At 38.9% G+C, this 26784-nt stretch overlaps 2 protein-coding genes across 5 annotated transcripts in view; one reads left to right on the top strand and one right to left on the bottom strand.

The window, feature by feature from the left end:
• Positions 1–416: 416 nt before the first annotated feature.
• LOC103705737 lies at positions 417–9523 on the bottom strand. Its single transcript, XM_017842403.3, is given in 8 exon segments — positions 417–1015; positions 1018–1141; positions 1276–1384; positions 2535–2661; positions 2664–2712; positions 2814–2875; positions 3016–3396; positions 9442–9523. Coding segments are annotated over 8 exon segments (1113 nt in total). The 3' UTR covers positions 417–836.
• A 1179-nt stretch (positions 9524–10702) lies between these two features.
• The window catches only part of LOC103705736 (probable cyclic nucleotide-gated ion channel 6), a 30971-nt gene continuing 14889 nt past the window's right edge, over positions 10703–26784 (top strand). The window contains exons 1-5 of one of the 4 annotated variants that reach the window (XM_008789577.3): positions 10703–10923; positions 11003–11066; positions 14346–14474; positions 14608–14798; positions 24194–24770. In XM_008789577.3, the coding sequence (XP_008787799.1) occupies positions 14737–14798; positions 24194–24770 (639 nt within the window). In that variant the 5' untranslated portion in view covers positions 10703–10923; positions 11003–11066; positions 14346–14474; positions 14608–14736. Of the gene's footprint in view, positions 10924–11002; positions 11067–14345; positions 14475–14599; positions 14799–24193; positions 24771–26784 lie in introns of all 4 variants that reach the window. The other 3 variants (XM_008789575.3, XM_008789578.3, XM_008789576.3) reach the window with 3 other exon arrangements.

The raw sequence follows: 26784 nt of genomic DNA, 5'->3' as shown, positions 1-26784 counted from the left end.
ATTAACAGTTTCAAATTAAAATAATTAAAATATTCTTAATGGATAGATATGCACAAAAAAAAGATTTATAAAACGATCGCGATGAAGGAAAAATATAATTTCAAAAATTTAATTTATTTTTATTAAAATAAATATATTTTATTAATGGTATTAGAAAACCGTTATATTAGGAGCATTTATAAAAATAGTATTTTATGAGAAAAAAAATAAATATAATTTTAAAAAGATATTTGCACAAATTTGAATTTTCAGAAGGGTATTAATATAAAAAAAAACCTATACATGGCGGACAATGATAAAAGAGCTGATGCTATGTTTTCTAAGGCCCAAGCTTAGTGGCTGGCATTCGGAAGGATCACAATTGTGTTACTGTGGTGCACTTTACGGTGGGTGTAATAGCTATCAACCAAAGAGAATTTAACACTAGAATATGGTTGCTCACCATAGGCGTTTCACTTATATTGCGAGTTTTATGGTGTTTACATGAGTAATTCCAACTTCCTAAGTTGTCTCTCTACATTCTTCTTCCTTGCTCTACTAAGAATCATGTACCTTAAACCAAGGACACCAATTCATACAAAAACTATGAGCAGTTGGAAGGCTACTGAGTACATTGACGAGCATTAATGCAGCACAGTGGCACAGATGAGTCCGGATTTCTCTCCTCCTTCCTTGCTATGATTGTTGCCGTGATGAAAATCACCATCAGGTCTTGTAAGTGAGTTTGATTTTCTTCTGTAAAAATTTGTAATGGAAAGGCTATCAGCATCACTAGACCTGACATTATAGGCATGCGTCAAATCTGATCACAGACCAATTACCAAAATACTCGGCGATCAATTCAAGTAAAATTTCACCCTCTTTATTGCTTCAAAAGGTAGCCGTAATCTCCATTCTTTCTGCTTCCTGCTCAATGGCCTTCCTTTACCTGCCTCAGCCCTGTTCTCTTTAACATCTGCGAGTTTCCACACGCAGTGCGCGGTATCGCTCTCAATCGACGCTAACATGAAACTCTATCTATTTGCTGGTAGTGTTTGGAATCAAGATTCTCTTCCAAGTATTGCACACTCATGGGCATCTCTTTAAACCGGTCCAAATCCTCAGGTACCTTTAGCAGTCTCTCCGCGCCTGGAGATGATACCTGAAAAAGATACAATCATGCGGCTCATATGAATATCAAATCCATCTTGTATTCAGAAGCCCAAAATCTCAAAATTGGGTTTGGATCATAGTTTTATACCAATTATCTCTGGAAAAAGAAATTTTGATGCATACCTCGAGAGCCAGATCTAAAGGTATCTCCCCACACTCCACAATCTCATCCAGTCGCTTCTTATAAAGACTGCTAAAATTTTCAATTTCCTCCATAGCTGGGCACCCATATCTGAGAGCGATGGGCAAATGTCGGTACTTTCGAAAGTCTCAGAAAACTTTGTAAATCAAACAGAACCTATCTTTCAATGAATTTGTACAATTAAGTGTTTGAGAAAACCAGCCAAAGTGAGCTAAGTTTGGGGACTTGGCCACTTTTCTGGCTTTAGACAAAAATAAAAAAGCAACATAGAAAATATTCAAGGGGCTGTAAGAGTTCACATTAAACCTTAGTGATCATGAGCTCTTCAAAATAGATGCTCCTGCTGTTGTAATAAATTTTGGTTAGTGAAAGTAACTAAATTATTAAGAATCCAAGCACTTGTAGAACTCAAAGGAATTGTTTTTTCTATTCCATATCTCTTCAAAATATTATCAATATAACCTCCTTGAGAAAGGCCAATCAATTGAAGCGAATGATCTTGATTCCAAAGACAAATGAAGCACTGCCTATACGCAATATACTGAATAAACTATCAAGTATGGAAGTCCATACTAGGTTTGATTCATAAAAATTAGCCTACTACCTAATACCAAGTCAGGTCATGATGGTTCTAGATTGTAGACGCATTCACTAGAACCAACATGGATCTAATTTTGTTTTACAGATCTCTCTTCAGACTCATGCCTCCCCAATAGTTTTATAGCTCTGGAACAAGTCTGGATTTGTGGATGTCGGTGACAATCCTATGAAGTGGACATAAGGAGTGGACCACAGAATTAATGCTAGAAAATCCACTAATTCACCTCACTTGATTTTTTCCATTTTCTTTGTTTATTTGTTGTTAGCATCAATGCTATGAGAAGGTGTGCATCCATCTCTGAGTGGAATAGGAATCGCCAATGTTCGATAATCATGTTCTAGAAATAAATAATTTTAAGTTGTATTTGAACATAAATTTTAAATAACCATAAACAATAGGCAAGAATAGGACTAACTCTCCTTCATTCTCTTGGAGAATGATGGCAAATATTAAAACCATGTTCATAGCAAGTTGAAATCCTACTGACTGCCAGTCTGTAGAGATTTGACAGAGATATGGAGCAAAATCAAATAGCTCTGATAGATGTGCAAGAGAAAAAAAGCAGACAGAATAGAGCACAAGCAATTCAAATCACAAGCAATGAAGAGAAAATAAATATGAGATGGCAGTTAATCTTACTTGTTTGTAAGCTTATCCAGACGCACATAAATGTACCCTCTAGGAGACACCTTAAACGCAAAGATGACCATATCATCATCGAAATGGAGCTGGAGAACCTCATGAGCAACCGACAGAGCCCGCTCACCCACCCAACGTCTCCCAGCACGATTCCACCGCCGTCCCCTCCATCTCCAATCTAAAAAAGGCATTCAATGGACAAGAAGAGCAACAAAATTACGTATATAAGCATGAAATAGGAAGCCAAGCAAGACTCAGACAAAATTCTGCACTACATACCATTGGCTCAGCTTCTTCCTCTTCTTCCCACTCAACAATCCATTCTTCCCCCTCTGTTTCAACTGTAAACTAGTAATAGTGATCTTTAGAAAACGTTAACAGGGATTTTTAGACAAATTTTAGTTAAACAAATGAAGTGGGAAGAAGAGGAATAATAACAAACAGATTGAGTGGCTACAGAAATGTTAAGAGCTAAAATTACCTGATTCTTTTCCTCTTCTTGGGCCTGAAGGACTAGGGGAGAGCGTGGCGCTGGAAAAGAGTGCAACGAAGTGGGGCGCGAGAGGGGAGGAGGCTGTAGAAGGAGCCTGGGCGAGGTGATAGAGAAGCCTGGAGAAGCCATGGAGAAAAGGAATGGGAAGGAAGAGGCCTCGGTGGCGGTGGCCGCAGTCTGTGGAGGAGGAGGGTTCGGAGAGAAGGCGGAGGTGGTGGAGGAGGAGAGGAGGCAAGGACGCGCACCGCCGCGAACCTTGGGAAATCTCATCGACGCCGCCAGTAGAGACGCTGCCTTCCTCATCGCAGTGACTTTGCGATGTTGGAGGGCAGCCAGCAAGCGAAGCACCCGCCGCACTCACAAATAATACTTACTGATATTAATAACCCTGTTGCGAAAAAGATTAAAAAATATATAAATATAACAAAAGTACGGCAAAAATAGTTCATGCATATGCGCAGAACTATGGTCTATGGTGGAATAGCCTTTCAGGCAAAGCATGTGTATAGAAAAATCAATGGGGTAGCAAATTGGATCTGCTTAAAAACAACCGGGCTATGGTTTATGGTGGGATGGCCTTGCAGGCGAAGCTTGTGTATAGAGAGGCCAATGAGACAGCAAATTAGATGGTCTCATAGCCAACCACTTTAAGAATACTCTTTGGAGGAGAGAGAAAGAGTTATCTCGTGCGCTTAGAGATCTATTATTTTTCGACTTTTTTGGTTGAGTTCATGCCCATAATGTATCATACATTCGTTTTAGCGCAAAAAAAAAAAAAAAAGTTAGACAAGACATGGAAACAAAACCATAAAATTATGCTTGTCTAAAAAAGGAAACTTATAAGAATTTTTTTCTACTTAAGCTAAATTGGGGTTGGGTTTGGTTAGTAGTTTATACTAAATTAGTCATTTGAATCAAGAGAGAGAGAGATTTTAAGATAAGTGAAAGGTTTGGGATGTTCTTGTTGAACTAATATTTGTTGAAAGGAGATCTAATCTGTTCATTAGTTTTATGGTACACTAGCATCGTTGAACAAAGATAATTATATAAATATATAAGTAATTTATATAGAATATAAATATGGATTATGCAGATATTTTGTAAAATTATGATGAATATTGAAAAGAAGCATCCGAGAGATTGCGTTATCATGGAATTGTTGGATCTTCATATCTTTCTTGTAATATTTCAAACTTGTGCAATATTGACAGCAAAATGCTCGGTAGCTATAAGAATTATTGATACGTTGATGTTTCAAGCATTTACTGTTATAGCCTAAGAAAATAGTGTTTTTTTAAAATTTTTCCATACCTCTTCTATATCCCATGTACCGGCCTGTTTCAAGAATTATTGTACAGCTAGTCTATTAAATAGTTCAATTTTTATTAAAAACCAAAGATTTTCAGTGTTTTTCAGTTCCCTGAGTGAAATGATTAAGTAAAATGATGCTTTCAGCCACCAATTACAAAGCTTACATCATTCAGTTTGACAAGCAGTGGTGTCAGAAATGAAAATAAAACGGAAAGGGTTCTTTTCTTGGGATGTTTTTTAAATGTATACTTTCAGGATGAAAATTGCCCTCTTTATTTTATTGTATCTACTGTTTCAATAATCAAAAATATGCACTGTCCAAGTTGAATACAAAGTGTTCTTGCTGATAACGGTCTGTCTCAGGCGCCCAATAGAAGAGATGTTGTAATGCTTAGCGACAAGCTATTTGGGTCATGCAAGGCTGTAATTCAGAGTGAACAGTGGTAGCTGGGGTTTTGGATTGCGATCGAGCTTCGACCTAAAACAACAACGATGAAAAAGTCTTTTTATTGGAGTATATCCGGTGGAGATCCTCCAAAACCTAAATCAATACGATGTTCAAAGAACAGAGGCGGCTATCTGAGATCTATAATGACATGCGAACACTTACATGAAAAACTTTCAGGAGAGTGGATTGTATAGGCAAAAGCGAACTTATTGTCGCCCAGGAATTTGGGCACGTGGGTCGGTCAGGATTGGTAGGCTATCGCACTTGCCGAAAATCAGATGCTGGCGTTTTAGATGTGGATTGCATCTTTCCATTTGGCTGGAGTGATTTCAAAGACCATTTGAGATTACAGCTGAGATGTCGCCAGCTGTAGGAGGGGTTTTGAAATTTGAAGTTAGCCACACCGCTTCTAGGCTTGCCATATGGCAGGTTTTAATTACCAATTCAAATGCTTTGTGGTAGGTTTTGGTTGGTTGACCGGGCTGTGCTCGGTTTTGAAACACATAACAAAGAATGTTTTCTATATCAGCAAGTTTCATTGTGCAATGCATAATGTATATCATTAGAGGAGAAGAGGTAGCATTGTATAAAGCTTGAATTGCATTTGAAAAAATCAGTATAGGATAATTCTATTCCAAGTTTTTAGAACGACAGAATCAACAGAATCACGTCAATATATCCGCCTTACATCACAATTCCTAAACAAATGGTAGCTATGCTACTATTGAATCATGTATCGATCTATTCTAGTGCATATCAAAATGGCCTTTTCCAAGCCGGTTTCAAAGTTGAGCAGAGAATTTTTGGTTTCCGCACTTTTCATCTATTCATTTCCCCTGTCAGGATGTTACTTATTCCATCATTCTTAAAAAAGATCTTTAGATACAGAAAAGCTAATGATACACTTAATTGTGCGATGGCTTACATACCAACCATACTACAACTCGGGGTGCAAATGGGTCGGATCAGGTCGGTCCTGAGTGACCCTGATTCTATCCGATTTTTTGTTCAGGTCCTAATTTTGGATCCAGATCCGACCTGATTGAAGATCGGATCGGGTCGGGTTCAGATCCGGATCCAAATCGGGTTAGGTTTGGGTCCGAATTGGGTCCATTTTTTTTTTGTGCTTTTGAGAAAGAATTTAGACAAATCTAATTTGCTCATATCATAATTATGAGGTGCTGGTTGACCCATGACTTGAAAAACTTGCAATTGACCTCCAATCAGTATGACCCATGACTTACTAAGTCGGTCTACAAGCCAAATTTCGTATCACACTACTTTTTATCTATATGACTGATTGGACGGAACTTGGTGTCTCCCAGCTCCCCTCTCACGAGGGCAAAAAAAATCCCAGACCCTCTTCCAAAATCCAATTCCATTGCAGAAAATTGGCACATGACCCATATTCAGTTCAGTGTTCCTCACTTTCTCCCTTCAAAAGTTTAAAGAAACAAAAACCAAAAAACAGAAGGAAAAAAAAGAAAAGCCAGCTGCCCAAACACCAGAGGTATCAACAGTGTAAATAGATCGAGAGGGAATCCTGACGGGCCGAGGTTCCTTTGGATTTTATGAAGCTATGCTTGTTGCTATCCTTCCACCCTTGGATCTTACTCCCCTAAGTCCCCTTAGAGGCTTTTCTTTTTTTTCTTTTTTTTTTTTTTTGGTGCAAAGCTTTCCCTCCTCGTCTGCTTTGAAAACCCGCCATAAATTCACTTAAAAACGACCAATATTACCACCACACACACACCACACACACACACACACACACCACACACACACACACAAACTCTCTTTTGCTTTTTTTTTCCTCTCTCTCTCCCTCTTCAGGTTCATTCGGGTCGGGTCCATCCAGTAAACCTGGACCCGACCCAGAAAATAATCAGGATTCAATTTTAGGACCCGATCCGAACTACGGATCCTAAAATTCAGGTCGGATAGGGTCACAAGTCATCCGATCCATTTGCCGCCTTAACTACAATATAAATTGTACTATAGATCTTTAGGCTTAATATTAAATATTTTATTTTTAAATTTTTTATAAATGTATTTTTGCTAGAATGGTTTAATTTATTTGATTTATCGAAAACTATCTTTTGATCCTCATCAATGGTGAGGTGCGGAAAATATCCTATTGTCTATCTTCTTGTGTAACAAAAACATAATACTTGAAACCTCTTGTTTGAACATCTTTCATCGTTCGATGATCTTCTATTATTTAGAATTCATTTGGTTTGTGGAAAGAATTTTTTTTCATTAGAATATTTTACTAAAAAATTGATTCCTGGGAATATGTGGAGTGATCGATTAAAACCCCGTTTGATTTTGATGAGCTCAAAGCATGGAGTATATCTTGTGATTACTAATGAATTCAATTGAGTGTTTCAGTGAAAATCCTGTCCAAGTGTCTCTAGACTTGGTTCATAGCATTTTGGATAAGTTAAGAAGTCTGCATGAACCCAATGTCTGAGATACGAGTCGACTCCCGAGTTTCCGAGTCGACTCCAAGCGTATCAGGTCACTGGCACGAGCTCGAGTCGACTCCTGATCAGTACGAGTCGACTCCGATGAAAACAGACACAAGGACAGAAGAGCAGTTTTCAGGTCTGAGATTCGAGTCGACTCCAGTGGAACGCGAGTCGACTCCCAGCGGTACACACAGAAAAGTCACGAGAGCGTTTTATGGACTCCTGAGATTCGAGTCGACTCCCGCAGTACGCGAGTGACTCCGAGACTGTGCGACCATCGACAGACAGAAGACCATGTTACTGCCTCTGAGATTCGAGTCGACTCCCAGACAGCTCGAGTCGACTCCAAGACAAGCTTCACGTCAAAAGGCAGGAAGACCAACTTTCGAAAACTGAGAGCCGAGTCGACTCCAAGGAAGTTCGAGTCGACTCCAAGACTGGATGAGCCAAAAGACAAGAAATCGGGAGTCGGGCTCTGAGATTCGAGTCGACTTCCCAGGACCAGTCGAGTCGACTCGAGTGGACAAAATTCAAATTTGGATCCACGGACTACAGAGGATGAGCCGACTCCAAAATGCCAGGTCAGCGCCAGAAGTTGGCGAGTCGACTCCGGGTCAGACGAGTCGACTCCCAGTCAAGACGCAACTTTAATTCAAACTGGGAACAGTTGCCGAGTCGACTCCGGAAAAGGCTCGAGTCGACTCTGCTACAGCCGAGTCGACTCCTGATCGCGCGAGTCGACTCCAACCCACCAACGGTCACATTGTCAGCTGCGCAGAGTGTGCAGAACGGCCAGAAAAAAGCCAGAGTAACGGCTAGTTTTCCGTGGGGGTTGGCTTAAATAGCCACAGAAGACTGTAGCAAAGCAGAGACACACATTCCATCCTAGCATTCAAGTCTTCAAGCTCTCTAAGTGCTCTTCAACGAGAAAAAGGGAGATCTGCATTTACTGCCTCCACCCAACATCTTCCCAGCATTCAAAGCTTCCTCTCCTGCTTCAAGTCGATCACTCTTTCAAGAGGAGACCGGATTCCAGAAGCCCACCTCTTCCACATCTTAAAAGCGTTTGAGGGCTTCTAACTCCTTTACGATTATATTGTTTTAAATCTGCTTTTTGAGAAGCCTATTTTCTGTTTTCTTCTATCTCGTGTATTTACTTGATTCAATCGGGGGATTGAATCAAGGGGATTAAGGTTGGTTGGTGAGCCGGTTTAAAACCAACGAGTGTAAGGTTTGAATTGTGAGCCGGAAAAACAATCGGGGGTTGGTTCTAGTCGGTGAGCCTGAAAAACCGACCGAGTTCGTTGTGAGCTCGTAAAACAACAAGTTCGGTTGTGAGCTTGCAAAACAACCGGCTGTAATCCAAGGGGTTATAGTGAAATTCCAAGTGAGACTTGGGGAGTGGACGTAGGAGCAAGGGTTAGCTCCGAACCACTATAAAACTTTGTGTTTGTAGTGCATGTCTCTCATCTTCTTCCCCACACATTACTCACAGCACTTAGCTTTAATTAAATACTGGCTATAGTATTTAGTTAATCATCCACAAAGTTTTAATTAGCTAAGTTAATTTAAAAACCCAATTCACCCCCCCCCCTTGGGTTGTCTATCTGGGCCAACAATATAATATCAACAAAAATAGTTTTGTCATATTTGGTGATTATAGAAAGTAATACATTCAGAGTAACTTATGGTTGGTCGAGCATTTATTTTTTTAAAAAAATATGAATATCTATTACATCTTAATAAAGGGAATGACCTTATCAATGGATTTTGATTGTTCAAGAATAGTTTTGAAAAAAAAAAAAATTTCAGTTTCCAACTAGTAGGAAATAGTTTTTCCATATTTCTCATAGATTTTTCTTTTTCATGAAATATGAAAATCTGATTTTCATAAAAATACTTAGGGCTGTTAACGAGCCGAGCCAAGCCCGACCTCCTCGGGCTCGGCTCGGCTCGGCCCACAAAATTTTAGGCTCGGGCTCGAGCTCGGTAGGCACAACAAAGGCTCGGGCTAGTAAAGTCCGTTTGCCCGGACCCGAGCCGCTCGGGCCGAGCGTGAGCCCGAGCTTTGGAATGGCGACGAGGGGATGGGATGGGCGGGTGGGAGAGAGAAGAAAAAAAAGAAAGAAATAAAGAAGGGAAGAAAGAAAGAAAAAAAAAGAAAAAAAAAGGAGAAGAGGGACTCACTTCGCCGCGTGCGGCGGCCGTCGGCTTCGGCTACGAACACCATCGGCACGGCGTCGGCCGCAGACACGGCCGAAGACGCCATTACATCCTACCTTGGCTAGGCTGAGGGGTGCGGGAGATGGGAGAGTGCAGTGGGGCTATGTTCATGGCCATGTCCGCCCTCAAGTACAAGCGACGTTAAAGTCGTGGTCTCTGACACGGGGTGGCCGTCGAAGGGGGAATGTGAATGAGACAGGGGGCCGGGGACGGCGTGCGGCGTGTGCTGTCAGGGAACGCCGGGATGCCGCGGCGGTCACAGGTGGATCTGGACCGTCTGCATGTTCGCCCTCTTCAACGAGGACCAGAAGCTGGAGCCCACCTCGGAGAGGAACCATGGCGGCATGGCCTCTTCTACTCGGAAAACCAAATCCAAAGCCGTGCGGAACTGGCTCGGTCTGCTCCGTGCTTGATACCAGGCAGTGAAGTCGCGAGCCCCAAAACGGGCTTGTGAGCTGCTCGGGCTCGAGCTCGGATTTAAACGGGCTTCCTTTTAGGTTCGGACTCGTTTAACCAACGGGCCGAGCTCGAGCCGAGCTTTTACCGAGTTGAGTCCGAGCAACTCGGTTCATTAATAGACATAAAAATACTATTTTTTATTTTTTATTTTTTATTTTAAAAACTCTAATCAGGCTTTTTTTTTTTTTTTTTTTTCTCTCTCTCCTCTCTCTACTTCCGTCAACCAAACGAGTCAAAATTAGAAGCTTGGAAGAAAAAATGCAGATCTTTTCTTGGAGAAGCTGCTGCTGATGTGCTCTCATAAATAAGATTTCTAGACTAAGAATGCCATATTGTACCGAATTAAATGGTACAAAATATATCGCACCGTATTGGTTCGATGGTGATATGATATAAAAAATATACCAACTATCGCTACGTAGAACAAACTTTCGTACCAAATATATTATATAATAATAAAATAGTACAAATAAAGACTCTCGCGAGATAACGCATCTTGGTTCGGACACATCCGCTATTCATTTTGATTAGTACGTCCCTTCGGGTCCGAGCCTTTTCTCCGTATAATCATCTAAAAGTTTAGCGATCCGGTGGGCTTGCGTGCGGGAAAGGCTAAGATTATCCTTCGTGCGAAAGGCCCGATCCGAACCGCCAACTTAACACCAATATAACCATACGGTATTAGACAATTTGTGCAGTAATAACGTACGGTTGGCACTAGATTTGGGCTGCGGATAATTGGTCCGCAGCATGACTTATCTTGTAAATGTTTTTCGCCGGCATACGCTTTCTCATCGATGTCGGCTTTCTATACTTTCTTGCGGGTCTGTGGGAGAAGTTAAAGACCGCTCGGAGGGAGCCGTTCCATCCCCCTCTTCCCCACATCCATACTCGCACATCTCGATTCAATCTGGTATCCGAGAGGAATCGAGAAGAAGGGAGGAGATTTGCTTCCAGAATCTCTTCCGATGATCGGTTGGTAGCAAGGTAAGGATTAATCTACCTTTTTTTCTTTTCCTTTAATTTCTTTTTTTTTTGTGAGACTTTAATTTCTTCTTTCTTTTAGATCACCCGTGATCGTTTCTCCTGAGTTCGCGCTCAATCAAGAAAGCATCATCCCCCATAAAAAGGTCCCGCTCATGAAGCCTAGATGACCCTTTCTTCTTGTTTCTCTAATTTTAAATTTTCTTAATTTGAGGCATTCAAAGATTTGAGGGAAGGGGAAAGTAAATGGAGATTGGGAAGGGGTTCGCTGTCTTTTAGATCCCTACTAGATTCTCTTCTTTTCTTCGAATATAATTCGAAGCGCCTATTGTGGAAAGTAATAATGTTATATTTTAATTTTGTAAACAAGGCATCTAATGCATGCGTGAGAGCGACTCATTTAGACCTCTCAATTAGACCAGATCGCGGCGTATGAAGTCTGGATGATTTATGTTCTGATTGACACATTGATGCAATTTGTCAAAATGATGCTTTCGCATATCTGCATACTATTTCCAATGACAACGAGGCGCAACATCGCCCTCTGATTTCTACTGATGGCTGCAGGGAATCACTTTAGGAAAATGACCTGATCTTCCGTTAAATGGTTTTGATGTGGGGTTTGGTTCATTTAGGTTGTTCATGTTTGGGTCGAGATTCGTTGTCTTACATGTGGTGCCTTTTCTATTCTATTCTCTTCTGTTGATCTACTTCACCTTATTAGCAGAACGCATGCATGAGGCAAGGGGTTGGGATAATAATGGGGGTTGGCTGGATGGGTGGTAAGAACAACTTTTCCTTTTGGCCGTAATTTTTGCTTCTTGTTCTCAACATCATCATGTTTGTGATATCGTTCCCTCTCGATTTCATGAAAAAATGGAAAAAGAACTTGCTAATTTCCTTTTTAATACAACCGTCGACTAGGCAAATCTGCCATTTCAAATTGATTACAAGTTGGAGGTTCGCAAAGCACCTGACCTTTCACTTTCATCTATTTAAATTTCTGGTTGCTTTCTTCTTTTCCTTTTAAGGGTTGCTTTTTTATGTCATGTGCAAGACGATTCTTCTTCTTATTCATGAGTCCATTTGGTATGCCACAAATCTGATGGCAGACTTTGTCTAATTTTGGTTTTAAAGAATTTGTCTAGATCTTAAGATTAGGTCATGTCTATAGTATGGTTAGCTAGTTTATCGGAACATTTTCCTGCGTGACACCTATCCTCATTGACTGTGTCCTAGAAACCCTTTGTCTGAAAAGTGACAAGAAGCTTGTCCCAGTGTTGGTACTATTCATTCTGATTTTTAGCTCGACATGTGTACCTAGGCAATTGGGGTTGAAGCCATTTGATATTGTATGTTTGAGCAATCACTCTTTCTTCTTCACTCTCGTCAGCTGACCTACTGCTTCCTTCTGTTTATGAGCACCGTGACACCTCTTAGGCATGTTTAATTCCTTGCCTTTCTACAGAAAGCAATAAACTACTCTTAAGATTGCACATCTGACATCTATGCTATGACTTGAGCATAGGATTATCAATTTACACACACATGCATACATATATACACATATCGACATATCCATATGTGCATGCTTGCATCTATGTATGTATGTATGGATGTACATGTTTTGGGCCCACTTTTGTTTCTCTAACTATGTCACAATCTTCAATCAAGGGCTGTACTATTTTGCCCCTCTGCCTAGGATTGTTCTTTCATGTGTCTTCTTAAGAAATATCATCCTGTTGCAATAGTTCTTGCTAAGAACAATGCTTATGTGGGAGCAATTGCAGCAATTCTATGCAGAAGGTCATGGATTACTCATTTCATCATTCCCTTGTTCAATGCTGAAGTTTTAGTCTGAGTAGAAGGTGAACTTTTTATTTCTTAGGAGCCCAAATTAGACTTTATGTTTTCTTGCCAATGAACCATGGTCTTTGTATGGACACATTAAATTGAAAGCCCAGACAAAGTCAGCATCTAAGAAGAAGAGACCATATGCAGAAAATGCTTAAATAGTCTTTGAGTTTTGGGATCTTATTTTGTCTCAAAACCTTATCCCTTTCCTCTCTTTACCTTGGCCTGCCCATTTCTTCATTTGGGCCTATCTTTAGCGCGACTCTGCTGTGCTAATGAGCGTTAATCCCTTGCGTTATTGTTTTCTTTTGTTCCCTCATCTTTTATGACTTTTTTGGTGTAATGAGCATGCTACAGTAATATTCTGTCAGAAGTTCAATTCTCAATTTTCTTGTTGCGGTCATTTCTATGAGATATCTGCAACTACTCTTGTCCAACGATCACGATCTTGGTGCGTCTTGATGCATCTTACTAGTACCATATTGTTCAATGAGAGTATGGGATCTGGTATGCACCCAATCCATCAATTCTCCCATGAATCGGGACAACCCAATTGTCCCAATTGGTTCCGGTAGAGATTGACTAGTTCACTAGTTAGATTGCCTTGTACCAACTAGGATAGCTGGGTCCCACAAAAAGAAAGAGAAAGCCCCAATGACTCTCTTTTGTCTATCTTGGTTTAGGCACGGGAGAGAGGAAAAGAGAGAGAGGAGAGGGAGGAGGGAAATCATGCTTCTTTCTTGTTTGGCCATGAAATTTGATTAAAAAGGTCATTACCCAGTTATGTTCCTGATAATATGGGGTCCTGGAGGGCGAACTGGGGATACACCTAATCTTTGCCCTTTTTTTTTTAACACAAAGTGGTTGCCCTAGGACTTGAACCTTTGGTTTTTTTTTTATAACACAAAGTGGTTGCCCTAGGACTTGAACCCATGCCATTACACTTGTCAGCCCAAGCCTCTTAATGAAATTTGGTTATTTAAGAAAAACAAGAAGGGAGCTTGGAGGATTACCTACTTAAGAGGCTCAAAGCCTATTTAAGAGGCTAAAAGTCTTAAAAATCATTAAAACCAACAAACATTAAACAATAGAATAACCAAAAAAAATGAAAAATGGGATTTGAAGGTGTTTTGGTATCGTAATGGGGCACCAGCCCATCTTGAGTGTTGGATGAGAGCATCCTGGTAGCATACTAGCTCAGGACTGTGGTGGATATTGGTACCAGGTCCTAAATCCTTGCTCTTGTTAGAATGGGTACATCACTTTCTGATTTCTTTTGGATGATTATCGATGGCATATCTGCATTATGGTAATTGCTAGATCGAACTTAAGTAAATTGACCTGATGTTTCAGTTGAAGGTTTTCACTTCATCGGAAGTAGTTTGGCATCATGGAAGTTTTTTTTAGTTACTTGCATGTTTTGCCATGTTTTATAATCATGACCATTTGACTTTAATGGTGGTCTGTTTTGCTTAACTTTAAGTTGCAGCTGTTTCAATTTTGGGTCTGATTCCAAGGTTACATGTGCTGTGATCATGCAAGTTCCTTTTCTTTTTGCTGAAAAAATTCAGGTTTAATCCTCGAATATAGTCTCCCAAGTCTCAAGTTCAGCACAAGCTTTAAGTCAGGCGATGTTGCATGGTTACTTCTTCAGCATATCAAGAATGTGGTTTCTATCTTGTTCCATCAGAAACATATAGGTAAGGCAATAAGTGAGGCTGCATGTTGAAATGTCAAGGCAAGATAGACATGTTCTTAGGGTCATCAGTTAATGTTTTAATATGTTAGAGATGCCCTGATCTGGTTGAAACTTCTTATTTCTTAGCTGCGCAGGAGCTGCCATACAGGATATTGGATGCGTCTCTGATCTGATTTAGCTCATCTGTGTGTCAAAATTTCTTTTTAGCGGGCACAACTTGGTAATTTGCAGTTTCTGTCTTCGTGATACAGAGCTGATACAAGATGTTTGATTGTACTGGTTACAAGTCTCAATATATGGATGGCCAGAGAGAGAAATTTGTAAGGTGTGGTTATTCACCTTTTGACTAATTTATATCCCACTGCTTCATACAATGATTTATTATAATAATTTGTATCTGTTTTTAATATTATGTGCAAGAGGCCTTTGACCAGATCAATAGTTTAGATTTCTTTTTCTCTTCATCAATAGTCAATGTTATTCTTTCTTGCATTGCTGGTCTATTTTCTACCAAATATTGCTTTATGATGTAACAAAAATAATTGATTATATTGTTTGCATTAAAGAAAAGGCATGCATTCAAACTTGCATCTAATTATGTTATTAATTTATATATATTGGATTACAAAGATGCCTTTTATCTGTGTGATACTGTATGATTGAGATTGTACGCTTTTGGGTTTTTTGGTGCTCCTTATGATGGATTCATGTAATCATCTCCAGATTGCTACACTTCCTGAACAAATTACATGATATCAAAGATTATAAGCTTCAAGAGTTATTGTGATGGATTTAGAGGGTTGCAGTAAATCAGTAACAGAGATTTCGTATGCATTGCCAACCCATACTAAAACAATTTTCATTTCTTTCCATCCTTATTTTGTTCTGCATGGGATCTGCAAGATGACAATTGGGACAATGTATAGATGTTGGGGGATGTATGATTTAGAGAATATTCATGTATTACTCTTTGATATACCTTCCTCATCTTCCTTTTTTGCTTTTGTCTATTTATTTTTTGGATTTGTTGTATCAAGTTCTTGACACGTCAGACTTCCAAAATTGGGCTTCGTTCCAATTGGCGTTTTTGGCCAATGTCGCCATTGCGTCTTTCTCCTTGTCAAATGGGTTGTAAGTTAACGGAAATGCACTTCAATTTCCTTTTTATGGTCGAATAGAACAAAACATTTTGCTTTGTTTAGTAATGTTTATTCTACGTCTTGGGTGGTCTTCTACGGTTCAGCTTTCTTATAATTTATGCTACTAAAAACAAGTTTCCCACTTACTTGGGTCATGATACATTGGTTTGACATGCATTGTGTCCTTGATGACTTAGCTAAATCCACATATATCATGATTGTGAATCTTTGACTAGATGTACCTGATGCCATTTTTCTAAAGAATCCTTAGTTATGAGTCAAGCCATCACATATCTTTGAATAAACTTGTCACTATGATGAGAAATATCATGGCCCTTCTCAAAGTAGTAATTTTCTCCTTGACTTGATCTTAAAGTTATTTGCCTTTTCTTTTTTTTAATAAATGTTTAGTTGTGTTTCCTTTCTTTTTTAGCGATTATACTCACATTTTTGATGGTTTCCATTGGCTTCTTATGTTGTGTGATTTACATATCTTGTTTTCTCCAAGTGAATATGCCTGTTATTTTAGGGTATAGGAACATAAGGGTTATTGTTGCTGATTTCTTTTTGCAAGAATCTTTCTAGCTCTAAGATGCCATGTTTTTAAAAGAAAGAAATTCCTTACTGCTTCCATATTTAATTGGAATCACTTTTGCTTGTATTTATTGAACCTTCTAGTCCATCAATTTCAATTTCATTTTCTTTCTATGCTTTCTTCTTCTTTCTTTTTTCTTTTTCATCTAGATGGTCTTACACTGTCTTCTAAACCTATCTTTGAACTAGGGATCCATGGTGACCTTATTTTGCCATTTCTTCTAAGCTAGCTTGTTATTTAACATACGTTCATCATTCTTTAGCATCCCATGTGTACTCATCAACTTTTGTTGCCATGTTTTAAGAATCCTTTCTTTACCTTATTCTAATTTTATCTATTAGTAGGTTGAATTTCTACATATCATATTTAGCTTGGGCTAGGCAGCCTGGCTATGAATCTTAGGGTCTGGACCTGGTCAAAGCCCATAAGGCATTACTAACTAAGCCTACCATATGCTAACGTCCAAACCTAGATTATTTTATTAATAACAAAATAAAAATGATTTATGTAATTGCTCCTTTGTTTATTATATTTTTGAAAAATGATGGACCTTATTTTCCATTGCGGTGCAACAACAGCAATGATTATTCAATGAAAATCACCAGCTATAATCATAAGAATTATAATATTCTGAAATACTATTTTAATATCTAGCATAAAACTTAATAGTTAAAAGTTACTAGTTAATAATTAATATGTATACATTTTATGTGTATACGCAAACATGTACACACTTGTGCATATACATATATGTATATATGCATGCATGCATGTATAGACATAGTTTGCTGTGCCAAACTATACCACACTGTACCGGGCATACCTTACCATGCCAATAGCTATTTGATACTCAGTATAAGGGGTGTAGCAAGAGTGGGTTCCATGAATCACCCTGTACTGATACTTCACTAGCATGATACCACTATGCGTACCAACACTAGTACTGCAAAGCATGTGTGGACACCTGCACAAACACATATATATTTGTCCATATATGTATGTGCTTGTGTATGTTTTTATGTATATTTATGTACATGGTTATATGTGCATAATATAGTTTGGGTTAATCATAATACTAAAGTAGTCCTTTGACTCAATAATTGATCCCATCTTTTATGTGCCACATTTTCGAGATTAGTTCCCAGCTCATGAGCCACCATCCTAGTTGAATTTTGGTTTTATAGTAGTTTGAGCTTGTTGGGCTCTGGCCTTGTCCATGCCTATCCTTACTTTTGGTGTACTCCATCTTTGGCCCAAGCTTGCATATGGGTGATTATACTGCTACTGTGCAAGTTTGCAACAGAGTTGGTTGCAACACCCTTGCAAGGCAGGAAGAGAGAGTTCTCACAAAATTTGTGCACTGCAATAGGGGAGTTCATGCGGTTCTGTAACAGACTTGTTTTACTTCATTCCGTTGCTATATAAAATACGTTAAGTGTTGGCATTCCACCTTCTTGCCTTCTCTTATTGAAAACCTCCATGCTCTACAGTTCTGTTTCTTTATTGTAATTTTTCATGTCCATTAGGAATCTTAGTCTTTTCGTGAGGCAATATAATATTCTGTTCAAACTGCCATTGCCAAGCAACTCCAAACCCTTCAAGAGACCTCCACACATGGCTTTTCTTCTTCTTTGAGGAAGAAAGTTTTCCAAAACTTGCAACGGGATCTACTAAATTGATATTTACTGAAATGGGTTGGTCAATTGCAAGGAACCATGTATGGTTGCATGGAGCAACAATACCTTTGCCCTTGTGGTGTACATAACTTGCCATGGTTGATTGTAATTGTCTTCCTATGTGGCTACATTTATTACGTATTTGTAAATAATGCTTTCATGGAATGTCCACATGGGCCCTCTTTGTTTTTTTCATGTTCTCGTCGTTTGTTTCACTTTCGTTATGCTGTTTATGCTCTTAAATGGGCTCTTCATGCCGAGTATGATTACCTTAACCTCTCCACCTTGATGCTTCCTTTGGTGTGATCATTACGATTATCTATTCACTTGATAATCCTCATGCAGCATGGTGGTAATTACGTATGTTAATGATTTTACTTTTTGTTAATCATATGATTATGATTTTTTTGGTTAATAGAAGAGCCTTGGTGAAATGGTAAAGTTGCTACTTTATGATTTAGAGGTTATGGGTTCGAAACATATAAAGAGCCTCTCCACACATGGGGTAAGGCTGTGTATATGGACCGGTTCAGCCTGTACCGTACCGGTGTTGGCCAGCACTGGTATGGTATACCCACAGAATTCGGTTCCGACCCCTTTGGGGTTGGAAACGAACGGTTCCTTGCCCGTACTGGTGCGAGCCGGTGCGGTTCGCATCGGTACAAGCCCGGTACCGGCACTAGGGAAGAAGAAGAGGAAAGAAGAGGAAGAAAGAAGAAGAAGAGGAAGAAGAAGAGAGAGGAGAAGAAGAAGAGAAGAAGAAGCCTAGCTCCTCCCTCGGGCTGACGAGGATCACCCATTCTCCGGTGCGGTTCCGGCCCCTTCTTTGCTCGCGGGAGAAGAGGGAAAGAGAGGAGAAGAGAGGAGGAGAGAGTTCGGGAAGGAGAGGAGGAGAAGGGAAAAAAAAGGAAAAGAAAAAAAAGGAGAGAGGCCAGGGCGCGGGCGCTAGTGGAGAGAGGCCGGGTCTTTACTGTTACATCGGTTCAATCGATTCCTCCTACCTTGGCTGTGTATATCCGACCCTTTCTAGACCTTGCAATAGCGGGAGCCTTGTGACTAGCCCTCCTTTTTTAATGATATGATTTTTTGGTAATGATGATTCTTTGGTTGCAGCTCTTTTGAAACCATCTTTGATGCTAGCTATGTGGAGATTTTTGTGATTATACTTTTGTCACCTGAGAATGTTCACACAATATGGCGGTTCTTTTGATGTACCTCAATAGGGTGATCTACATTAATGATGACCCTTTCCCCATTACTTGGTGCACCAATTTTGTTAGTATGAGTTGAAGGACATTAGGTTTTAAAGGTTGCTTTCCCCTACCTCTTTCAACAATTCTACACCCTCATCTTGATCAATTGTTTTAATTTATAGACACATGAAGATATGCTAATAGAGTTTAATTTGGATTAGTTTTACTAATCTAAATGTTGTCGAGTTCTTTAGAATATGACCTAGTATTCTTATCATGTGTGTCTTATTATCATTTCCCAGCATAGTATCACGTATTGTGGAGATCTAGTTTATTTGGGTGGCTTGCTTTTTTAACCATAGTTCACAGTCTCATCATTTAACTACATACAGGTAGGAGACCAATATGGTATGATACAGGTAGTGTACCATGAGACCAATTTTTTTGTTTCTTATTTTCAAGGTTTAAAGATTTCTTTATTTAGTTTTGAGTGGAAAATAGGGTTTTGTGAGTTTGTTTTTGATGTTTAAATGTAATATACTTTAATTTTATACGTTGCATGCTCAAAGGATGGTATGGCGATATAATACATGTTAAATTAACTAAGTACAGCATTGAAAATGTAAAATATTTAATTACTTATATTAAAAATTAGAAATGCACCATACACGTATCTGTTCAAATACATGTCGAGTGTCGATATTCCTTATATATGTTTGAGTCACATTCATAGTCGGGCTCTAGAACTTGACTCCAAGCTTGGTATTATGCCCACCTAGGATCCTGGTAGTCTATTTATATTAGATAGGCATGCTAGACCTTGAGCACGATACTAATCTTTGAATCTAACTTCTGCTTTTTTTTAAATTAATTTTTATGCAAAATATATCTTTAATAAAATAAAAAATATATATATAATCAAAAAAATTATATCATTACATGGATCTACCTAACATCTATGATATATCACGAAATTATGCCAAAATACAAATTTTTGACATTATGGCCCCACAATTTGCAATTTCTGCCCATTTATAAGATGTAAATAAAAAAGAAAAAAAGGGAAGAGAGGAAAATCTAGATTAGACCTCTTGCTCACCCTTCCATTGTCTCACTCTCTTTCTCCTTTGCTCCTCTCTTACCTTGAACTAGTGGGAGAAAGGGGCTTTAGGTCCTTTCTCCCTCCATCATTGAGGCCTCGAACCAGTATAGGGCCCTTACTTGTCTGCATCGCTTGAAACTAAGTGATTTCAGGCGGTTCAGCCTAGTAAGGACCAGTTCGTACCGGTTTAGGCACAATTTCATATTGAGACCATGAACTATCCTGGTTCATGGTTGGTACGATACAATGCCGATCGATTGGGTCGTTCGGTGTGGTATTACATACCATGTTTTTACTAGTGGGCACTTATGTACATTCTTTGATATCTTCTAAGGACCGTCATCTACTTCGTACTCTTTTGTCTTCTTCTTTGAAGCTTTGGTCTTCGTTGATCGAAATGAAGGTGCCTGAATCATGTTCTACGATGATTTCTATATCCTCCATTATAATTCACTCATCAATTTGAGTGCAAAGATATGTTCTTTAAACTAGTTTGAAATGATCTATTGACTCACGATTCTGATGTTTTTTTGGCATCATTTCCTTTCCTTTTGTTTAACTATTGCATTCAAAAATGCCAATTTATTTCGGCCATTATCTCCCTTAGATTAGACATGCTAAGATAGACAACCGCTACATCTACCACCTCTATTCACATTTCTTGTTTCTAGTCTATTGAGTACCTAATAGATTTCTTCATGAAGACTCATGCATGCAGCTAGTATTTGAAATTTAAACTCTCTGTAAGGACCCACACGGGCATGTGTTCACTCTTACATTGGCTATATATGTTGGGAAGATCTTGAGTACTTAAATAGGGTCAAGGATCCCAAATATTACCATATGGCTAGTCTTTTGGGATGAGGTTGTAAGTTACTATTATAGTATGTGAGCCAACCCTGCTCATGGTCCATGTGGACTAAAGGGACAGTACAGTACATGTGGATTGCCGAATTGACCCGAATCGGATGGTTTGGCTGGTACTGAACCGAACCAACGCCCTGACGGAATAGCTCAACATCACACATTAGTTTGCCTATAAAAGGACTCCATTTGATGGTTCGATCACTTCGATGGTTCTTCCCCACCTTCATTTGATCGTTTGAGACTCGAGAGTGCCCCCTCCTTATGATCGTTTGAGACTCGAGAGTGTCTCATTCGCTTTGTCGCCGATGTCTCTGGGAAGTCTCCTCCCTCTCCCTCCCTCTCTCGAAACCCTAGCTATGGTGTTCGAGAACCAGTCGATTTTTCCACCGTCGAGCTCAAAACCCTAGCTTTCCCATTCCCCCGATCGTGAAGAATGGAGAACTACCCCTAGGAGCTTCAAACCGCGCCCGTTTTACTTGAATCCCTTATTGGGTGTGCAAAGCTCCATCAGCCCATTTTCATATTCCTCCTTCAAGCAGTCCACGATCAACGCCTTGCATTGCCGAATTCTCCTTGCTCTTTCTCTTCCTCTCCCTCTCCCTCTTCCATGCCCTTCCTTCCTCTCCCCTCTCTCCCTCTCCGTCTCCTTCCTCTTCATCCCTCTCCCTCTCCCTCCCCATGATTTTGTGTATGTCGTGGTTTCGTACGGTATAGACCGATGTTGTACTGTACTAGTCGTCGGCTAGCAAGCATGTTGATACCGGTTCTTCCAACCTTGGCAATACATGCCCTTTTGGGATTGACTAAGGGATCAATCATGGTGTTTGTGGTTAGATTTAAAAGATTTGAACCTTTATAATGGTGAAGATGCTAGGATTTAAATGGGGGAAATATGCGATAACCTGTATAGGCATGTTTTTAGTCCCATATTGTCTATATATTGGAAAGATCTTGGGCAGTTATATAGGCCTAAGGATCTCAAATAACACCTTTGAGCTAGCCTTTTTAGGTGAGGTTGGTCATTATACTCTTAAGCCTGATCTGTCTTGAATTGTGAATTGGATTAGTATAGACACCTGTTAGATTACATTTAGGTGAACTTGTATTAGTATATGAGCGGACAAGACATAGTTAAATTTGCATATGCAGGATATACTGTTAATATAACCATTTTTTTGCTTATTTTATATGTAAAAGTTTTCTAGTTCTTTAGATTCTGTTGTCAGCACATTTTTATTCATACAACATCAACATCAAAATTAGGACTTAATAGATTTGGTGAATGCCCTTCTAAGGCTAGGAATTTTTGATGATTAAGTTTCTTGTAAGCATAGGTCACTCTTGGTCAATTAAAAAATAATAAATGAAATCTATTTATTTGATAATTACATGATTGTGGAGTTGGCCTTTTACTTGTTCTAATCATTATGGCTAAAATGCAATGAAGTTGAACTAAGGTTCTCAAAACAGTATTGGGTGTTGCACTAGATAGGAACTGGGTTGGTACGTACTGTTTTGTTTTGATACATAGTCCGCTGGTAAGCTGTTGACACCTTTATCAAGAGGGAGAGGAAGGAAGAGGAGGGAGATCTGTGGAGTGATTGGTGAGAGCATTTGGTGAGGGTGATTGACGAAGGCATTTGGTGAGGAAGATTGGCAGGGGCTATCGACAGAGAAGCTACTCAGGGCCGGCAGCGGCGATAGCATCGGAATGGAGGGGAAGGGTTTTGAAGATAAGAAAATGAGAGAGGGAGATCGGGACTCATGAGGTGGGGGATTTTATATTAAATATCGTTAGGCCTAGAAGAGTTGGGACAGAATTGGTCCAAACTTCAAACCGCGTGGAACGAACTAATTCCGGCTCCGCCCCGAAGTGAACCTGCATATGGACCTAGTTCTACATGATTTAGTTTGGTATGCTCCAAATCGGGCAATTTGAATTGGTATTGCAGACCTTGGTTTGAACCATATTTTTACTTATAGCACTTGATTGAGTTCTATATTTTTTATCATCTTGTCAATTTGCTGAGGGCCTAGTGTCTGCACTCCCAGTTTCCCACATCCTCATTTCTTCAATACGATTAATAGTTTTTTTTGGGGTCAAGAAAATTTTCAAATTGAGGCTTAATAAAATTAATTAAATAGTTGGAACTTGTGAGCTGTAGATAACAAGAAATTTAGGTAATCTGACAATTTCTGTAATCTTGTGAAAGTTATTGAGTTGATGCTGATGGGTAACACCTTCTAGAAAAGTGGTTCAGCTTATTAACTTAATCTTTTTTTAGTTCTAGGGATGCAGTGATCTGTCATTTGTAAAACATTGGGAAACATAAGAATATTGGAAAACCAGCAGAGAGAACATATCATGATCTTAGAAATATGACTGAAATCGGAGGTTTTGTTTGATGATGCATAATAATAACAAATTAGCCATCAAGCCAGAGTATGGAACCATACCATATTAACATGTATTAATAGTTTAGCAAAGCTTCTGCCAAGTGGGTCCCATACGGTTTACTTGGGGAGACCTGCACATGAAGGCGAGCAGCACAGTCAAGCCATGTGTTGGTGTTGTTCATGTATTCACATCTGTAGGTGCAGCATGATTACTGAGAACTTTATTACATTTTCCACATTCTCTTCTTGGTTTCTAATTCTCAAAAGTTCATAGAGGATATAGCGTTAGTAATCAGAAAAAAATTATATACAGGATCTCTGTCTCTATCTCTGTTTTTTTTCGGGAGTCTATACTTTGATTTATGATAGATGTATGCTGCTGCATCAATAATCCAGGGGAACTATACCCTAAGGTTTATCCAGAGGAGAGAGTTCAAGACAGATGAAACATGTAAAGTGGTTGAGGCAAATAAAGGCACACAGACACACAGGCGCGCGCGCGCGCGCACAGAGAGAGAGAGAGAGAGATGATAATTGTTCATGATTTATTGCCCCAACAAGCTAAATTGCAATATCTACACTAATTATTGTACTACTGCAAACAACTTCCGTTAATGTAATACTTTGTTGATAGAACTTTTCTTTCAGTCAATATAATCACAGGATTCTGTTATTGAAGATGCAAGCGACTCCTTTTTTACTTTGTGAACTGACATTTAAATTTGGTGTATGCTATGTGTTTGTGTTGTAGGCTGGAGGAGTCAAGTCCTAGGCTATCTTTTGCTTCTGATACTGGCAGAATGAACAAGTGTGGTTTCAACATTGAGGGATTTCGCCCTGGATCAAAAAACCCATCAAAATCCTTCAAGGGAGGAATGAGAAGGGGATCCGAACGACTTAAATCAATTGGTCGATCTATAGGATTTGGTGTTTCTAGGGCAGTTTTTCCAGAAGATCTTAAAGTTTCTGAGAAAAAGATATTTGATCCTCAAGATAAATTTCTTCTGAGAATGAACAGGCTTTTTGTCGTATCATGTATTATTGCTGTAGCATTGGATCCATTATTTTTTTATCTTCCTGTAGTTGATGAAGCAGCAGTTTGCATTGGTCTAGATAGAAAGTTGGCAATCACAACAACCACATTGCGGACACTCAATGATGCTTTCTACCTTCTTCGGATGGCTCTTCAATTTCGTACTGCTTATATTGCTCCATCATCTCGGGTTTTTGGCAGAGGTGAACTTGTGATTGACCCCGCACAAATAGCTCAGCGGTATTTGAGACGCTACTTCACCATTGACTTTCTTGCAGTTCTACCACTTCCACAGGTTTGAGGCATATGTTTTGTTTTGGGTATTTCTATCATTTCTTAGAAGCCGTACAACTCTTCATATTCAATTTTCTGTTTCCCAACTTTTGTGCCTGTATTTGATTTGCTTTTAGAATTCTTCGTCTTAGATTCTGATGATACTTACATGTGCAAATATTGCATTTGAAACCTTATATGCCATTGTTTGCTGCCATTGTTACTTATCCAGAAAATATCTTACAACTTTAATAATTATTCTCTGGAAAATCTGAAAGTTCTGGCATTGACCACTTGTGGACCATTCATGATTAGATGTCAGATTCATACATCGCCCTCTGTTTGTTATCAGTAAACAAACTGACTAACAAACTACTTACCCTTATAAAAATTCTGTATTTTTTTTACAGATGTGTGCTTTTCTTGGACAAATCATTAGATCTGGCTTAAAGAACAAGCCTCTTCTGTTCATTCATTACTAGAAAATATGCCAGCAGTAAGTATTTTGTGAATTGTGTGTAGTGGTTCTGGGTTCAAGCCTGGAAGGTGGCATTCCTGCCGTTTTCTTGAAAAGGAAATTCATCTCAGACTGGTTTTGCAGATTGTAAAAATTCAATGCTTTTTAGCTATTTTGCATGGAATTTCTATTATTTATATTTTACTTGACAATATTTGTAAGTTCTGTGATCTTTGCTAACTAAAAATATTAGCATCAACCTGATTGATTAGAATCTGCACTTTGTTGATTCACCTAAGAATAACCTTTTTCGTAACATAGTGACATTTGGCTACCGATACTTAGATCTAATTAAATTCCTGGTTTCATTGAGATGATGAATGCATTGCTTACAATCTACTTACAGAACCTTTACAGAGAATATCATGAACAGAAACTTTGTAGCTGTTGAAGAATTAGTCTTAGTTTATCGTACAGCTATACTGCGAACCATACATAATAGCTCATGACTTTTATCACTCTTTGTTAAGAAGATATATTTATATGAGAAAAAAAGGTGTTATAATAATATATGCGTGTATTTGGTATGATAATCTTTGTATAGGACTCCTTGATTCCTTTGCATACTAATGAAAAATGCCTGGTATTTCTAGAAAATGTCTATAGGAAGTTTAGAAGGCGGTTCTCTGCTCGCATGAGCTTATACTATAACTGCTATGATAGCCTTCCCAACCTGTGAACTTGTCTTCTAGGTTTCATGGTCCACCATTTTCTTGCCTAAAGCTGTCTCGGCACGGAATTTTTCTTCAAATCTTGGATGGTTGAAGCCACTTTAATCTACTCAATTTTTGTGATGCAGGGGCCTGCTTGACATGGATTATGCTTCATAGCCAACCCATTTGGGGAAAGGCTTGGATGATGAAATGAAAAGTAATATCTTTAAAGCATCTCTCATCGATTATGACGAAACAACATGAACATATAAAAGAAACATCCTTAAGGATGAATTGGTTTGATAAGAGAAAAAAAATCTAAGGATGCACGTGTCAGAAATATGTGTCCAGGGTTACTTAAAATAAACTTCATGTTCTTCAATATGTTACAATGCAATATGTTACAATGCAATAGTTAGAGGTAACAAAACAGTATAAGAAGGTACTATTTATCTAACAATTGATTGATAGGATTTTGGGATTATTTCCTATTAAATCATGATTCCTCGTTAAACAGTTTCTAAATGAATTCTACAAGGAACAATGTTCATATGGGTGTTAGTATCTGTCCAATGTTACTTACATTCTTGATGTGCCATGTTATATGTATTTTAGAAAGGCTTTCATTAGTTAAAATATATTCTTTTATCCTTTTGGTTAAAGTCACCAACTGTGGACTAAAGGTGATTGTTATTGATGACCATGATTTTGAAAAGCTAGCCTTGAGGCTTAAAAGCTTACGCCTTGAGTGAGCCGGTGAAAAACAGCCTCAGGCTTCCACCTTGGGATCGCTTGGTAAGGCTTTGCATTGATAAATTAAAATATACCCGTTACAATGACCTTTAGGGCAAGAAAGAGGCATACAA

The sequence above is a fragment of the Phoenix dactylifera genome, chromosome 16 (genome assembly GCF_009389715.1).
Source record: "Phoenix dactylifera cultivar Barhee BC4 chromosome 16, palm_55x_up_171113_PBpolish2nd_filt_p, whole genome shotgun sequence".
In the NCBI taxonomy this organism is placed as follows: Eukaryota; Viridiplantae; Streptophyta; class Magnoliopsida; order Arecales; family Arecaceae; genus Phoenix; species Phoenix dactylifera.
Note: the sequence above shows the minus strand (reverse complement) of the source record. Positions and strands in the feature narration are given on the sequence as shown.